The sequence below is a fragment of the Aythya marila genome (assembly GCF_965140915.1).
Source record: "Aythya marila genome assembly, chromosome: W".
Classification (NCBI taxonomy): domain Eukaryota; kingdom Metazoa; phylum Chordata; class Aves; order Anseriformes; family Anatidae; genus Aythya; species Aythya marila.
The window spans coordinates 8849796-8868137 of record NC_139081.1 but is presented as its reverse complement, the minus strand read 5'-3'; the positions used below and the strand labels follow the sequence as shown (position 1 = coordinate 8868137).

Here is an 18342-nt window from a genome sequence, read left to right as displayed (position 1 = left end):
TTCTTTCCCTGTATATTTTGAGAGTAAAGTTTTGCCAGTGTACAAAATAAAACCTAAATATGAATGTGCTTACAAATCAGGCACACCCTGCTAAAGAGACAGCTGTAAATACCAGAGTGAAAGGCTGAATAAATTGTCTTGATACAAGAGGCAAAGGAAGACCCAGAAGATGGGTGAAGGTGCTGACCATTATCTACTCTTTCCACCACTTGGCCACTGCAGTGCAAATCTCTCCTCTTTCCAGGGAACTGAAAAGAACTGGAGGTAATTCTAGGCTAAAGTATCTCCTACACTTCCCTCAATTCAATATATAATGTTCAGAAACCTGTCAGATCTGTAGACAGGCAGCTTTCTTCTGCATCTATCTAGCTATTGCAGGAATGGGTGCTGCAAATGTGAGAGCTCAATTCAAAGAATAGTAAAGATGTACTGTAGGTTCATTTTCTTAATTGTAATATGACTGTAGTTGTATAAACAAGAAAAATAATTCAGTCATATTTCCACTCGCTTTCAGAGGCGATTCTTTTCCTTAATTCAGAACTATATTGAATATAAAATAAGGATAGATCATGGGTTATTCTTGATGGCATTCTTATGCATTTAAACAGGAAACATTATTAAAAACAGGAAACATTATTACAACTCTATGAGAAAAGTAATAAATAAAAAAGCTTCAGATTTTTCAGAACTTCATGAAACATTCACAAATATTAATTCTTCTATGTACAGAGAGTAGTTCCCACAAGGTTTACTTTCCAAATTTTCTTCAGTTTTGTGGATACATTAGCTAGAGATGCACAGTTTAGCTTTCTGATCCTGAATTTATGAAGTCATGTCTCAGTGGAAAGAAAACAATCCTGTATTTTCATTAGAAAACTGAAGAAGAATAAAAGATTAATTAAAAAAAATACTATTTTACCACAATTTTCAAACTAGAACCATACCTAGCAGCTAGGCTGCCCTAACACCATGGTTTTCATGCTGTGAGTCTGCAGATTTCTGTGGCCTGTAGACTAATTCCAAGGAGTCTGTGAAAAGTAATACAAACAAGCCTAACAGCATTCACCATAGAGAGTTTGCATTTCCATAAGGGTAGAATGTTATGGCTGGACAAGTAAAAACACTGGAAATCAATGCTTTTATCTGTCTTTTCTACCTAACAGAAGAATTCCGCTTTTCAGACCAATGCAAATGCACGCTTATAAAAATACAAAACTATTCATCCCACCTATCTCAGCTATGGTCCCCTCAACAGCCTAAAGCATATTCTGATGCCTTTGATACCAACTCTAAATTTGCCTTTGTCATTTAAAGACTCGTCAGTATACTTCCAGTTTACACCATCTTTTGCAAAATTACGATTCAACAAACAATACTCTCATACAATTAAGACATTAAAACCAACAAACAATAAAAACCCAACAACACTAGTCTAGAAGTGTTTCCATCTAGGTGCCTAACTAAAAAAGAAGAACAATAAGAAAGGCCAATAAAAAGTAGAGGAGGGAGAAAATTATTTGAGACACTTCTTCTGAAAGACTCCCTCCAAATATATTGTTTTTTATTTTTCTCTCCTTCTTTTCTTATTTTAAGCTTAACAGATTGCCAGCAGTGAGTGACCAGTTCTTAACATAATATCCTGTATTCCTAGATTCTTTTTTCTTTGTAATTGTTAAAACATACAGTTAACTAAACAAACTTACCATACAGGTACGGGAGTTTTCTCCTATGAACGAATCTCTTAACACCTGAGTAAGCTTACTTGCTCTGAATGGTGTATGAGGTTTATTTCGGCCTAAGGCTCTAATGCACTCCTGAAAGAACAAAGAGATTGATATTTATTCACCCCATGTTAGAGAAAAACGCATAATACAAATGAAATTCAAAAATCAGATAATACATGCTTTATGTTGCTGTCCTCTAACATCAATGTTAATGTTTAATTTAACATTAAAGCTTGGATTCAAGAAGTGTTAAGCTTTTTACCTCTCGTTAAGTTCAGTAGAGAGGTAGGATTGTAAAGGAATTTAGGCACCTAAAACTTTTTCAGTCTCATCCAAAATATTTACATGTATTGTATCCAACAACAAATTCAGTGTTTATGTTATATCTTCAGACTAACAACTATTTCTGACTATCAGCTGCAGAAGCCTGAATGATCTATATCATCCACCAACAGAAGAAATGTGAATGGTAATGTGTTAGTTAACTATCATTTAAAAGCAATAGCTTTGATTCTGGCTCTACCACTAACTTTCTTTACAGCTCAGATGAAAACAGCAATGCCCAAACTTTCTGAAAGCTTCCACAGGTCACAAACATAGCAAGTATAGCTCTACATTGATGTTGTCAAGTAGACACTTGAAAACATAAGCAATTTCCTGTTTTAAAATATTTATCATGTGAAAAAAACAGGGTTAATGTCTCTTCTTTCACTCATAAGAAGAGTGTGAGCCTAAACTAATATTTACAACTAGTTAGAGACTTCCAGTGAGAAATACTGTGCAGAAATACTATGAAATTACTATAGAAGTTATAGAAGCGACTGTAGCAGCAGTATAAGAGTACTATCCACCATCATTATAACCTTAACATCACTTCTGCCCACTCAGAGTCCAAAAATCTGCTAATAAATTGCTTCTTACATAAGAAAGTTTAAATTTAAGCTTTTGAAGTTTCCTAGAAACAGGTTCTTACAAAAGCCAGGCCAGAAACCGTGGAATGATAATCCAAGAAAACATTGCAACTGTGAAACAGCATAAAACAGAACTAAAAAAGGGTTCAGAATAAAACTGCCATGATACAGAACAGAACAAACACAATGGCAAATTGGCTTTAACTAAAGTGATTATTTAAAAATTCACCAGCTGAGTTTTATAGAATGGACACAGCTCAGGTAAACAGAAAGACTGAAACTTGTTGAATGCGAATATTACTTACAAATGCTTAAAAGAACTCAATACACATAAGTGAGCAAGGCAGTGCATTCTTTGAAATTTTTGAAATTTTTGTACATTACTACTATACTTACATAAAGAAAAAAGTAGATTAGACAGGAAGAGGGACAACAGATTTTTAATGTGTGACATTACAAACTAAAAACAGTAACAAACGTATACGTTGAATTGCAGGCATGGCAACCAACATGTTTCATTATGATATTTTAATTTACTGTAATGATTTTTAGTTTGCTCACTCCTGGAAAAATTAGAATTGTATTGTCTCCTTAATAGTAAAACGATTATGGGAGGACACTGCCAGCTTCTAAATTAATAGAGTTTTCAACTAGTTTTTCTTTTCATCACAGCTCAGTAAACCAGGTAACAAGATGACAACACTAATTCCATGTAGAGACATTATAAAAATAACTTCTTTTACCAAAAACCTGAGTGGGTTAAGACAGGACTGACATCCACATGTGAGTAGCAAGTCTTGGATTAGCACCAAAGGCTACTCTTCAGAACATACTAGTTTATATTCAAAAGCTTTGACGTTATTTTCAAGTTGAAATTAAATGGAAAAAGCTGTGTAATGATTTTGGAGATAGATGAAAAATGGAAAATTATCATCATTGTTAAACAGTTATATCTTATCGTACTGCTGTTTAGACCTCTGCAAGACCTCCACTTATTTTTATTTCCCCTTCTCCATATAATTTAGATCACAACCACCAGTACAGCAGCAGCAGAACTTCTCACTATAATTAAAAAGATGAGTTGTATGAAAAAAATGTTTGTATGAGTATTGCACTGAAGATACTAACCAACACAAAATCAGCAAGTAAATTAAATACACGTGAAAAAAAAGTGATAAAAGTCAACACAATGTTGCTTGCATTATTTATTTAGATGTGAAATGAAAACAGGACACAGTTTTGGAACTGCTGCTTCAAATTTTTCTACATGCCATACAATTTTGTAATGGCACATTACAATTTTGTGGTGTTCTGTGGGATCTACTTACAGGCAGATAAAAGTCTTCTCTCAAGTTTATATTGGGGATAATACAATAAGCACAGAGACTTTGGGTTTAGATTCTTTATATAAAAGCACAGTACTAGTGCAGAGAGTACTAAACCTAAGCAAAGCTAACCAACAATAGAGATAAGTTCTAGGACATTCAAAATTACTGTTTCCCCAACTGAGACCAAATAATCATTTTCACTATTTAGACCGAACCTCTTCAGAACATTATAAAGCACACACACACAAACACAAAGCACATTTAATATTTACATGATATTTCTTAGCTCTCTTGATGTTTTCTGGATTAATGTATGAAAATCTATAAAGCAACTGTATCAGACAATTTGTTATGAAGAGCTATCAAAAATGGATCCCAATTTTCAAGGGTTAATTTAATCTATTTGTTACTTTTCTGGATATATTGCTGTTGTGTTGTTTTCAGTGAATTAATTAACAGCAGTAAATAAATATGTCATAGAGGTTTTTTTATATATATTTTCTAAATATATATACATATATAAATAAACACATGTACACACACTGAGATCAGAAAGAATATTTCCAGTTAGTATTTCAGACCCTGAGTACCAAAGTAAGTTAACTCTCATCCCCATTTAGGTGTTTATCAGAAAAGTCTTCACATTCAAGAACTGGGATTTATTTTTATTTTTAAACTACATGAAAGTTGATACCACAATGTTTCTACTTGGTAATTACCAGATGTTCCTTCAGGCATTTAAAGGAAAAATCAATACATTATTTTACCTGTCACATCAGTAGACAATGTAGACAAGCAAAGCCTGCAGAAACACTCGTTTTAATAGTCATTGTTATTATATGTAGAAGGTTTCCACTTACACAAACTCAGTGGAAACATTTCAGTTACCTTGAGTGCTAAAAGGCTCTTGTTAATTTCAGCACCTTCCAGCCGTGTCTGTCTGTCTGCACTGGAAGTATCTGCTCCTCTTTCATTTCCAGCCAAATCAATCAGAGAAAATTTACCATGCAATTTCCCTTTCCTTCGGAGAATAATCTGAAACACTGCATGGCTTCGAGATGAGTGTGCATTTGCAGATGTCTGACCAGATGTCCTTTGGACAAAAGGAGAGAAGGGCAAGACATATGAAGATCTGAAGGACCATACATATTAAACACACTACCCTCAGAACACTATTTTTTTCAGAGCAGTGTCCTGTATCTTCTTACATATGTTGACTGTGTCTAACATATTGATGGACACTTGAGATATAACCCTAATAATCTGATGTACACAGTACAGTTATACCTGTTTCCATCTCTTCAAACATAAATGGAAAATTTATAATATTTTACCTTCCCATTAATCATAGAATCATAGAATGGCTTGGGTTGGAAGGGACCTCATAGATCATCTAGTTCCAACCCCCCTGCCATAGGAAGGGATGCCACCCACTAGATCAAGTTGCTCAGGGCCTCATCTAAACATTAAAAACAAGAATAACAAGATTTTCAAAGATTTCAGATCATCAGAGAGCTTACACATAAAATGCTGATTGCATTTTTGTCTGATGAGGCAGCAGTCCATGCAAAAGGCTAATTTTAAAAACAATGAAGCTGAAAAATAAAAAAAAAGTTTCATGCTTAACCTCTGTTACTATGTATAAGGCCTTTTTAGAACAAAACATCTGGTAGTATTCCAGATTATAAACAATGTGAATTTAAGCCAGTAAAGTGGTTACATAAATGCATGCAGTTCATATCCTGTAGAAAAATCAGTTTTTATTTCTCTCTAGGAGACAGAGAAACTCTTAATTCAAAAGGCAAGCAGATTTATTATTTGCAGCCAACACCATCAAGAAAGCACACTGCATAATAAAAAGCCATCGATATGAAGAGACAAAAAATAATCAAGAGATGTTATCATTCTTTAATTTACAATGAAAAGCTTGTAGAAGCTATGGGAGATACCTGCAGCTGTTGCCTATTTCAATAAACTTAAGAACATCTTCAACACATTTGACTTCCCGTTCCTGTAATCCCACCACCTGGACTTGCTGTTTACCATCTTCTAACACTCTTAATTTTGTCTTCCTGTTCAACAAGTCAAAGACCTTGGAGGGTGGGGGTGGGGGGGGAACAGAACAATTAAAGAGGAGTTTTAAAAGACACTTGTTTCAAATTCCATATCAAAATATGCAAAGCATCCCATGCAAAAATATGATTGGAAGAGAAGTGTAAAGAATTATTTGAAATAAAGCTTTTGGTACAAAAAAGGAAAAAAATCTATGTAACAAGATCACAGTCTTGTTTGTGAAAAAACACTTCCTCAGAAAAAGATCTGGTACTTACCTTACCACTATAAATCTCAAAAAATGTTGCATACACTTGAAGTTCTAACTTCTTATAGTTTGGCTTCTTTAGCATTAAAAAGACATCTCGAGCTGTGAATATATTTCCAAAATAAAAAGAAATCTAGTTAGCATAAACCTGTTAATATATTAATAGTACATTATACAGCATCTCATAATTTGCAAGTATAACAGATATGGTCAGTCAAAGAAGTCTAAAACACTGAAGTTTAAACTGCCGTTGGAAGATGAAGAAGACCCCAAATGATAAACTCAATCATCAGTTTTATTATATTTTTAAATTAATCTATATATACATTTACTTTACCATGTAAAGACTACACATCTAGAAACTACTTTTTATGTTACTAAAGCTCCACTGTAATGCAAAATACGTAGACTATTATGTCTGTATAATAGGGAGTCAAAAATGTATTGACCTCAATTAATTTGTAAAAAGCCAACAGACCAATAAAGTCTCACCTGCAAGTGCATATATTCCTTTTGAACAGTCTTGGTTCTTTCCTGAAAAGTCACCACCCATAGTCTAAATAAAAAAAAATAAAATAAAAAACCACACAAAAAATACACAAAAAATACACAATAAAAATCACAAATCTGTAGCTTACATATTTGTAACTTATTAAAATTTAATTAAGTGTATTGTTGATGTGTAGAAGAAATACTTACATGGGTTTTTCCACTTCCTGTTTGCCCATATGCAAAACAGGTGGCCATTCCCTTTTCAAATATGGTCTCCACTAATGGTCGAGCTGTAAACCTTAAATGCAAAAACACAGTACGGAAAAGCTGAAATACTTTAAAATGTATAGTGTCCATGTGGTAGTGGCCATAAGTGACAAAACTGGTTCTGTACTTTGAGAGGTCAAAGAACATCTCCAAATTAATTCCTGAACCAAAGAGGCTAACACAGCTCTAAGGCATTAAAATACCCTAAACAATTAAACAAAAGCTACAAGGTGTCTCCCATTTATTTAACAACAACAACAAAAACAAACAAAAAACTTGTTTTAATAATGCAACACAACACAGCTTACTACATGGAGTCTGTAGTTCCCTAAAGAACCTAAAGGACATCACATTAGAAGATACAGAACAAGGACAGTAGAATAGATATTTAGGTTTTGCCAATACTACTTTTTTTTTTCTTTTTTTCCTTTTCAAAACAGCTTTTAAGATTAATTTTCTAAGATAGGTGGCCAAAACAACATTGCATTTCTTAATATCTTGAGAACATACATACACTAAGAAAAGGATAAAGAAAACATATAACCAAGCTCATCAGAATAATCTAGTGACCCCTGAGGTATTATTTGATATGTCAAAAATATTTTCCCAAAGTATCATTTTTCTATTTTAAAGCATTAACTTCTACTTTAAAAAAACACATAGAGTTATTGCTCCTACTTCTAGCTGCTTATCAACGTTACTTCATGAAAATCTCAAAAATCAAAGGGTAACCTAATGGAGTGTTATCTCTATTAAATAATGATGGTAAGAGTCTCTGCAACAGTCTCTCTTTCTAAACTTCCTCCAGGTGTTTACTCATAAAATATGTTTAATGACAGAAAAAGGAATGATTGCTTATAGAAACACTGAGATGTTACAAGCTCCTATCATTCCACTTTGCAACAAACACAAAATTTACAAAAACAATATGGGTAAAAACCAACCTGTTCAGCAGCCAAGGGTTATTCAAAATGTAACAGAATAATCTTTTTTTTTTTTTTTTTTTTTTTTTTTAAATCAGAAATGCACCAGATGACTCCTGATCAGCCTTAGTCTTTTTTTTTTTTTTAATTTCCTCCAAGCATATACTTTGGTTCTCAAGATGATATTTCCATATTTCTGTTTGTTCTTTTTATATTTGAAATATAAATTTCAAGAAACTTATCCACCTAATAAGCATACTCCATTATCTCTGTTTAGTTGAGTTTGAAATAATTTACTGTGATTTATAAAAAAAGGGACTTATGATTGTATTTTGCCTTATTTTAAAAGATATTATCCAGACAATTTTTCATAAAGTTTTCAACTCCAAATGGTACCAAGCCCGAAACAGTCCAAATTTCCTTCTACTACAACCATTATTTGCAATCTTCATCTTCCAAAAATTTAAACTCTTTTTCTCCTTTAAATATTCAAAATGCATACCCATGCAAGCTAGCATGATTTTTTTTTTAATATTAAAGAAAACTTGTAACTCAGATTTGTGGTTCAAGGACTCAAAAATACTTAAAAAGCAGCTTAGGCAAAATAAAAATACTAAAAAAAAGAATAGCAGATTTCTCCAAGACAAACTGAAAAATGTATTTCTGTATAGAAATATAGCAAGTAATTTTATCTTACTGAAGAAAATGGATTTTTTTCCCCGCTATGAGAGTCCAGTATGATACCTATTCTTGCTCTCAATTCTGTTATTAAAGGAGAACTTGAAACAAACTATCTTTCAAATAATAATCAATATTGTACCATCTGAGGGAGGAAAAAAAGCCTGTACTACTACATAGGCCAGAGACTTACTATTTCAGTATGAATACAATCATCTTTTAATATTTGATTGTATTACCATTAATTTATTATGTAACTAATAAAAATCATCCAGAAGAATATTAATACAAAAATATGGTAATGTTGTATGCCAAAAATACCTTTCACGATTAAATGATATGCTCACAAAGATAAATGAGGAATAACAGGAAGGATGGAGATTAAAGAACTGGTTCTTAGGCAGGAGGAAATCTATTGCAAGAGGCACACATTACCAGGTAGATGGCTCTCCCACAGCTCTTCTGTATAAAGAAAGAAAAGATGCTGCCAACAGACAAACATTAGAGAGAAATCTCCAAGGGCATATCTTTACTGCAGTTTACACTAATGAAAGTCTCTTAAACTAACAGACTGCTGGAGAGCAGCTCTGCAGAGAGAGTCCTGGGAGTCCTGGTGGACATTAGGCTGACCATGAGTCAGCAATGTGCCCTTGTGGCCAAGGAGGCCAACGGTATCCTGGGCTGCATTCAGAAGAGTGTTGCCAGCAGGTCAAGGGAGGTGATCCTCCCCCTCTACTCGGCCCTGGTGAGGCCATGTCTGGAGTATCGTGTCCAGTTCTGGGCGCCCCAGAACAAGAGGGACATAGAACTACTGGAGCGAGTCCAGAGGAGGGCTATGAAGATGACTAGAGGACTGGAGCACCTGTCATTCGAGGACAGGCTGAGAGAACTGGGCCTGTTTAGCCTGGAAAAGAAAAGACTGAGGGGAGACCTCATTAATGTATATAAATATCTGAGGGGAGGCTGTCAAGAGGATGGAGCCTTTTCAGTTGTGCTCAGCGATGGGACGAGAGGCAACGGGCACAAACTGAAGCACAGGAGGTTCCAGATGAATAGGAGAAGGCATTTCTTTACCGTGAGGGTGACAGAGCACTGGAACAGATTGCCCAGAGAGGTTGTGGAGTCTCCTTCTCTGGAGATATTCAAAACCTGCCTGGATGCCATCCTGCGCAACGTGCTCTAGGTGATCCTGCTCAGCAGGGAGGTTGGACTAGATGATCTTCAGAGGTCCCTTTCACTCCCACCCATTCTGTGATTCTGTGACTAAACTGATTTGCCTTTTGCTCTCATTCTAATTATATCAAGCATAAGACACAAATTTTCATTTTCAAGGCCTTTTAACAAATCTTTTACTTTGTATTTTCTCTTATCTACCAACAGCATGTTAGCATCCAGCATCAATCAGGCTACAATGCCAACTTTCACTTCTTAGCTTTTGGATTAAAAACAAGAATTAAAATATTTCTGTTACTACTCCTTAAGGTTATGGGAAGCATTTTCAAAGCATAAGGAAAGTTATTTTCATCAAATTCCTTTCTAATATCAATATTCCTTGCAAAAAGTTTCACTATATTTACACTGCATTCCAAAATTATGACCTACCGTGCTGTCTGACCTTGCTTGCTATTTTATCTAATCCATTCAGTGACTGGTACAAGACAGTTACTTCTAAATAAGTTTTTCAAAGTGCTGTGTGCATTATTCTGTGAAATAAAAGAATAAAGGAAAAAAAAAAGGAGATCCAAATATCTTGGGGCTGTGTGTTTTTGTTGATGTTGCTTTTAAAATCAGAAAGCTACAGCACTTTGAGCAAGATAAATTAGCTCCCATGTAGGTCCATGTTACATGAGCTAGATTTCTTGCAACAGACAAATTAGCTCAGGAATCTTAGGAATATGAAAAATGTTGCTCTTGTTTGTTGGTACTTTTCTCCAACCTTTTTTTGATTTATTTCCATCAGTTAATTATTTTATATCCAAACTGCAATCTATTTGGATATTCAAGTTTCCTGAAGACCAAAAGCATGCCCCATGTGCTGCATACATACTAATCAATAAGAAAATAATGCTGTGGCAGATGGAGTGGCAATATAGTTTTCCAAATATTCAGTCTGAGAAGGCAGGCAATACACATGAGTCTGGCATGGCATGGCTTAGAGAAGGACTGAGAGCAGGACTGAGTTCAACAGAGATGGAGATGACATTACAGATTAAAAATTCAGGATAAACAGTTAAACTATAAGTATACAGACAAAAGAATGGAGGTAGCAATATATATATCTGAAAACAGAAAATAGGGGTCAAGTCTACGACCAAGGGAAGCCCACAGTTACTGACATGGGAGATAAATGAGAAAAAAGATTTGATTTGCCAAAAAAAAAAAAAAAAAAAAAGCATATACACATACCTGTAAACCATTTCATTAGGAGCCGTGTCATCAAAGGCATAATCAAAACGAAAAGTTTGGTTTTCTAGGTACCTTGTTAAATCCACCTTTTGTTTTGGCTCATGTACCATCACAACATCTTTACTAGGAATTGTTATTACATCAAGGTCTTTCGTTAAAGTTTCTACAAAATAAGTGAAATATATATTTATCTAGACACACATCTTTTTAATTTTTTTTTCATTGTTTACACTCCTATAACATCTCAGATAACACAGCTCCTCCAAGTAACAACAGTGCAATGAACTTGGGCTTCTGATACCTAGTTAATAATCTACTAAGTAACAGATTTCATTTGGGAAGTCTAATCATCCTATTCTACCAACAGCTAGAAATTAAAGAAAGATGTTACAAAGTTGATTAGAAAACCAAAGATCATTTATTTTAGCTTGTTATGTATTCTATAATTACACTTTCCATGGATTTCTTTTCCTGGGGCTTATGAACTCTTTTATAGATTACTGCCATATCCTGTGAGTTATTATAAATAACTTCTCTACTGGAGAAACTGGACGCTGTAGTCTACTACCGCTTGGACTGTCCAACTTAAAAAACAAAGAAATTAACATCCTTAGAATAATTTTCTTTATTTTAAAATTTTATCTTTTTATTTTCCTTAAATCCTAAAGTTATAATAATGCTTTCACAGTTTCCAAAAAGGAAAATACTGCTTTCATTCTACATGGAGATTTCCATTTGTATATTCCTTCTGGAATCTAATGTTCACGTTTTTAATATAGAATTTCTCTAGAGTAAAATCCTTTCTAAAAATAATCTTGTAAGCAGAAAAAGTTGAAAATGCTAATGATGCTCCCTATCACTGGGAAAGAACAAAAGCCATCTAGAAGTGATTTCAGTTGAGAGTTCCCAGGTTATAATTACTAAACAGCACTACAATTTATAGCTACTTGTAGGAGATATGAGTCAGCAAAATACAGAGAACCCAGAGATCCATGATATGCACAAAAATAAAGATCCTTTGTGTGTACGGTCAAGATCACTAATGTGTCCTACTTGAATATATATGCAAAATTTCTTAAGCCATGCAGTTCAAGAATTAGATGTACCTTTATACAATCAGAAATCTTTTCATCAGAAATCTTTTTCAATCAGAAATCTTTTCATCAGAAATCTTTTCAACATACTGATCAAACAGCACAATGGTTACCATTGTATGATGTTACACACTAACACCAGTATGCATTCAAGTCACAATATAATCAAAATTTCAACTGCACTGCAATAAAATGAAATGCAATTATTCTTCAATAATCACAGAGAAGAAATAAAGAACAGTGGTGAAAAGGAATATATGAAAGAAAGTAACTTATTTACAGAAAAAGCTTTTTAGTTAAAGCAGTCAAAAGCTGATATTTCTTAAAAAATTGTTTGGAATAAGACATTTACCTGCTATTTGTTATAACTCCCAGCTATTTGTTATAACAACCTGTATTACTTGCTGATGAAAATTTGGAGTAGTGTTTCAGAAACCCACCATACATTTCCCAATTCTAAATATATGCCACTGAAATAAAATCTTATAATATCAGTCTGAAGCCCTACTTCCTGCAAAGTCAATCCACAAAATGATTGGTGCTGAGAACACCTGAAGTCTTTGGTGATGATTTTGCATGTGCATGAGACTGACAGAAATTGATTTTTACACTTGATTTCTATTAAACGATTTGAACACCTTACAGAATTTCAAAATACAGAACATGAAGAAGGAAAGGTAATATTTTTATGTGTTATTATTGTAATAATAAAGGAAACAACCCCCTCCCCCCCCCCTTCGGAGGGTTACATACTAATATCTCTGATTCTTTCATACTCTTCAATTTTAAAATGTGGCATACTGCTTCTTATGAAGTCTCAGAAATAAAGTACGTTTTCAGAAAATTGTATCATGGGGGTAATGGATTATCTTCACAGTTCCTCCCCAGCACAGATTATTTCATTAATACCTTTTTATTATATCTTATTTTTAAAAATAAAAAATAATTTTAGTGCCAACCTCATTTTTACTCAGATGCTCATCTTCCTACAAACTCCTCAGAAATATTTTCTTAATAGCTCCTAACCACTAATACCCAAGGTATGCAACTTGCATAGAATCATATCTCACTTCTGTATTCCAACTTATGCTTCATGACATCTTGCTCTCATTTACTATAATTTCACTTTGTCCATCTTCTGTGCAGGTAGAAGGTAATGTTCTTCCCCAAATGTATCAGATTTCTAAGTCATATTTTATTACAGATAACTTCCAATGCTAAAACAGAAATTGAACTGCTACCAGATTTGTGTGTTGAATGACCTTATTACACAAGTTGTGCAAAATAGTTCCAGTTAACCAGTTTTTGAGATTATGCATTCCTTTCAGATCAATAAAAGAAAAAATACGGGAAACTAAAAAAAAAAAAAAAAAAAAAGTAAAAAATAATGTAGAAACAGCAGCAACATGGAAGGAAAGCAAAGTAACAGAAAACTAACAATATACTGACATCAACATATGTTTTCCCTTTCCTATACAATTCTCCCGTATCCCTCTGGATATGCTTGCTCCAGAAAATTCTCAATATGTAGTTCTGACAGTACAAAAATTCTAAATGTATCCTATGTTGTTTCAGAGCCAGAGTGATGCTCTTTGAGTCCTTTAGCTCAACAGAATATAACAAAAAAAAATAAATATATATAACAAAAATAAAAGGAAAGAAACAACTTTCAAGATGAAAATCAGCTTAAATTAGTGCTGAATTCAGATAGGTTCCAATTATTTTTCCAAACATTTGCCGTTCTCAATTTTCCACTGAAGTAAAGAACTTCATGGAAAGATTGGGATTAAACTGGAGTTGAAAACCTAAAGGTTTTTTGGAATACAGACTCCAGCCTAATGAACAGGCAGTAAGTTGTAATACTACTCATATATCAAAAACATCACTAGGGAGTGATTCCAGTACCTAAAAAGAGGTGTTTAGTGCCATTTCATATGCTCTAGGGTATTTAGCCCAGTCCTGAGCTGCAGTTCCAGGAGATGCAAGTCTCCAGTTTGTCTGTAATCCACTAGCCATAGGATGTCTTGAATACCCCTGGGTACCTAACATCTCACAGGACACCAGCATTTAGGCACCACCTGAACTTTTCCCTTAACATCTGATTCAAGACCACTTGAAAATATATAAAAAAATACATGTATAAAAAAATGTGTAGAAAAGCTTTCATTGGGTAGCTCACCGATCAGGAGTTTACTTAAAAGATAGTTTAAATGAATGATGATCCTAATAGTGACAGTTAAACTACTTTTCTCCCTGTCTTCATCCAGGTTATGATAAATCTATGAATTATATGTGTCCCTCATACATATTGTCTAGTATAACAGAGTTTCATTATTGATTAGTAATTCTAGATCTCTTCAATACAAATAATATTGCTATCAGAAGCAGCTTTTCAGAGAAAGAATTCTGGAAAATCTTAAGCAGTCATACCTTTTTTATTGAGTGGTCGTTTTCGTACACAAACACATATCCTGTGCTCATCAATCTATAAAAGAAAGAATCTTTCAGTGAACTATACCTCAGTTCCAGTTGCAGGATATTTTACCTCTGTTTTTGAATTAATTAACTAATCATTTAAATTAAGAAATTTCCAATTCAGGAGTCATCTGAATGCACAAAAGCCCACCATGTTTGCACAATAACCAAGAAACTGAAAGGGAGAACCATACATTAAGAATAACCAAACTCCCTGTAGATAATGATCTGATCCTGTAGAGTACATGGTACATCTTGCAACACAGTAAGCAAACCAAGCTGTAACAGGGTGGATACACCATTGAAATGGTCTGATAATGTCACTTAAGGATTCTGAAAAAATAAACCCATGCTATAAAGAATACTAATATACACTAAGTTACTTATTTTTTATGTTTACAGGCAGAAGTATATTCATACACTGAAAAAAAAAAACAAAAACAAAAAAACACAGAAAAACATACAGACACAAAATTTCCACATAGCCTGGGGTACTTACAGGATCAGCAGTTGTCAGTGGTCTATAATCCAAACTTCCCCTGAAATCTCTTATCATACACATAATTTCATAATTTGGGTTTGTAGCATCAACATCCTAGGGAGGTAAACAACAAAATTTCTTACATTTTTACATGAAATGGACTAATTTCAATGCCTTCTAAATTTACTTAAAAGAAAAATAAAATATACATCAACAAATGTTCTGATGAAGGTAATCTACTGATCATAAATGAAAGCAATTATATAACTTCTTTTTAAAATTTTTGGTTGCCATATAATAGAAAATAATTTTAAATTCAGGACTGTAGTGGGTTTACGTGGCAAGGTTTTGGTAACGGGGGCGCCATAGGGCTGGCTTCTGTGAGAAGAATCCAGAAGCTGCCCCATGTTAGATAAGGGCCCCGTCGCTGGCCAGAGCCAGGCCAATAAGCGATGTTCGTGCCTCTGTGAGAGCATATTTAAGACAAGGAAAAAAACCTGCTGGGGAACAGCAGCTGGGAGAGAGAGAGGAGTGAGAAACAGCCTTGCAAGTGCCAAGGTCAGTGAAGAAGGAGGGGGAGAGGTGCTCCAGGCGCCGGAGCAGAAGTTCCCTTGCAGCCTGTGGTGAGGACCATGGTGGAACAGGTTGTCCCCCTGCAGCCTATGGTGTACCAAGGTGGAGCAGGGTTCCAAGCTGCAGCCTGTGCAGCCTGCACTGAAGGAGGCTGCGGCCTGTGGAGGACCCCTGCCGGAGCAGATTCCAGGCCAGACCTGTAGCCAGACCTGTAGCCCATGGAGATTAGACCACGCAGGAGCAGGTAACCTGGCAGGAGCTGCTGCCTGTGGAGGACCTGGACTGGAGCAGTGTGCTCCAGACGGATGGACCCCTTGGTACAGACCCATATCTGGAGCAGTTCTTGAAGAGCCGCTGCCTTTGGGAAGCCCATGCAGGATCAGTTCAGGAAGGAGTGTGTCCCGTGGGAGGGACCCCACGTTGGAGCAGGGGAAGAGAGTGACCGAGAAGGAGCAGCGGAGACGAAGTGCTATAGACTGACTACAACCCCCATTCCCCTGTTCCCCTGCGCCACTTGGGGGGAGGAAGTGGATGAGGCTGAATGGGGGAAGGTGTTTTTGGTTTCTTTCCTTTGTTTCTCACTTCTCTAGCTTGTTAGTAATAGGCAATAAATCTTACTATCTCCCTACTTTGAGTCTGTTTTGCCCATCACAAGAATTGTTGAGCGATCTCCCCATCCTTATCTCAACCCTTGAGCCCTTTGCATTGTATTTTCTCCCCCTTCCACTTTGAGGAGGGAAAGTGAGAGAGTGGCCATGGTGGAACATGGCTGTCCACCTGAGCAAAACCACCACAAGGACTCACTACACATCTACTTGTAAGGAAGAGAAATGACTCCCACCTTTTGTCAGAATCTTCACACAAAAGAAACACTACCAAACAAATGCACAACAACAGTGCATGTTTTGGTTTAACTCGGCTGGCAGCTAAGCACCGCACAGCCCTTCGCTCCCCCTCCCCCTTCCCTCTCTGGGATGGGGAAAGAGAATCAGAAAGAAATGAAAGCCTGTGGGTTGAGAGAGAGACAGTTTATTAGGTCAGAAAATAAAGGAAAATAATAATAATGATAATAGTACTAATAATAATAATGTGTACAAAAGAAGTGATGCACAATGCAATTGCTCACCACCTGCTGACCGATGCCCAGCCTATCCCTGAGCAGCTGCTCCCCCCACCCCAGCCAGCCATCCCATATTAATTGTTCAGTATGACGTAAGATGGTATGGAGTACCCCCTTGGCCATTTTGGGTCATCTCTCCTGGTTCTGTCCCCTCCCAGCTCCTGCTGCACCCCTAGCCTGCCCTCTGGCAGGACAGGGTGAGAAGCTGAAAAGTCCTTGGCTTAGTGTAAGCACTGCTCTGCAACAGTTAAAACATCAGCATGATATCAACATTCTCATCCTAAATGCCAAACACAGCACCCTACCAGCTACTAGGAGGAAAATTAACTCTATCCTAGCCAAAACCAGGACAATACATTACAGTCAATGCTTCTTAATCTGACATAAGGCAGTCCAACAAACAAATGGATAGAATATTATACAGATACAAAATGCTGGAGAGCACAGTGCAGGTACTCCAGCTGCTCTAAAGGGATTTGAATTGGTTAAAGGAGGCTGATCCTACTACTGGTCCTAAGTTAACTCCTATGGTGACTTGAATCCATTGGAAACTTTTCTAGTACTCCCAGATGCCCCTAAAAGCAGAAGCAATCCAAATATGCTACATCCAGGCTCATAAGCCCTCTCGTCCGTAAATCTGAAACCACAAGTACCTTGGTGAAAAGAGATGTAAGAGCTCACGCATGGAGCCTCCCTAAGCCTTGCTAATCCAGAGCTGGGCAAACTGTAGAATAATTCAAATGTCTTTCCTGAGAGTTTTTACACCATTTCAGGACAACCCGAGACAATGGACAACGGTGTTTGTGAGAGCCTCTGTGAGAGCATATTTTAAAAAGGGAAAAAAAAAAATGCAATGCAACAGCAGCTGGGAGAGTGAGTGTCGTGGTTTAACCCGACCGGCAGCTAAACACCACGCAGCCGTTCGCTCACCCTCCCCCCTCCCTCTCTGGGACGGGGGAGAGAAATGGAAAGTGAAGCCCGTGAGTTGAGATAAAGACAGTTTAATAAGACAGGAAAAAAAATAACAAAAATAATAATAACAATAATAATAATGATGATACAATGGTGATAATACGAAAGTAATAATAGTATGTACAAACAAGTGATGCACAATGCAATTGCTCACCACCCGCTGACCGATGCCCAGCCTAACCCCGAGCAGTCCGGCCCCCTCCCCCCGGCTAGCCACCCCTATATATTGTTTAGCATGACGTCAGATGGTATGGAATACCCCTTTGGCTAGTTTGGGTCACCTGTCCTGGGTCTGTCCCCTCCCAGCTCTTACTGCACCCCCCAGCCTGCCCGTTGGCAGGACAGAGCAAAGGCTGAGATGTCCTTGGCTTAGTATAAGCACTGCTCTGCAACAATTAAAGCATCGGGGTGTTATCAGCACTCTTCTCATTCTAAGCCAAAACACAGCATTCCACCAGCTACTAGGAAGAAAATTAATTCTGTGCTAACTGAAACCAGGACATCTATCCACCCCTTATTCCATACCATTTATGTCATGCTCAGGTTACACTCTTTTCCATACATTCTAATTAGTCACC

The 18342-nt window shown here is 36.1% G+C and overlaps 2 protein-coding genes across 4 annotated transcripts in view; one reads left to right on the top strand and one right to left on the bottom strand.

Moving 5' to 3' along the window:
- LOC309889474 (very low-density lipoprotein receptor-like) overlaps positions 1-18342 on the top strand; it is a gene marked incomplete at both ends in the record, with an annotated part of 519757 nt that overhangs the window by 306418 nt on the left and 194997 nt on the right. The gene's annotated exons all lie outside the window — the stretch shown is intronic.
- LOC309889430 (kinesin-like protein KIF2A) overlaps positions 1-18342 on the bottom strand; it is a gene marked incomplete at both ends in the record, with an annotated part of 127001 nt that overhangs the window by 36332 nt on the left and 72327 nt on the right. For all 3 annotated transcript variants that reach the window (XM_082782265.1, XM_082782266.1, XM_082782267.1), the window contains 9 exons: positions 1704-1814; positions 4852-5056; positions 5913-6055; positions 6294-6385; positions 6776-6839; positions 6983-7073; positions 11050-11212; positions 14574-14628; positions 15118-15213. In XM_082782265.1, coding sequence (XP_082638391.1) covers positions 1704-1814; positions 4852-5056; positions 5913-6055; positions 6294-6385; positions 6776-6839; positions 6983-7073; positions 11050-11212; positions 14574-14628; positions 15118-15213 — 1020 coding nt within the window. The remainder of the gene's footprint in view (positions 1-1703; positions 1815-4851; positions 5057-5912; positions 6056-6293; positions 6386-6775; positions 6840-6982; positions 7074-11049; positions 11213-14573; positions 14629-15117; positions 15214-18342) is intronic.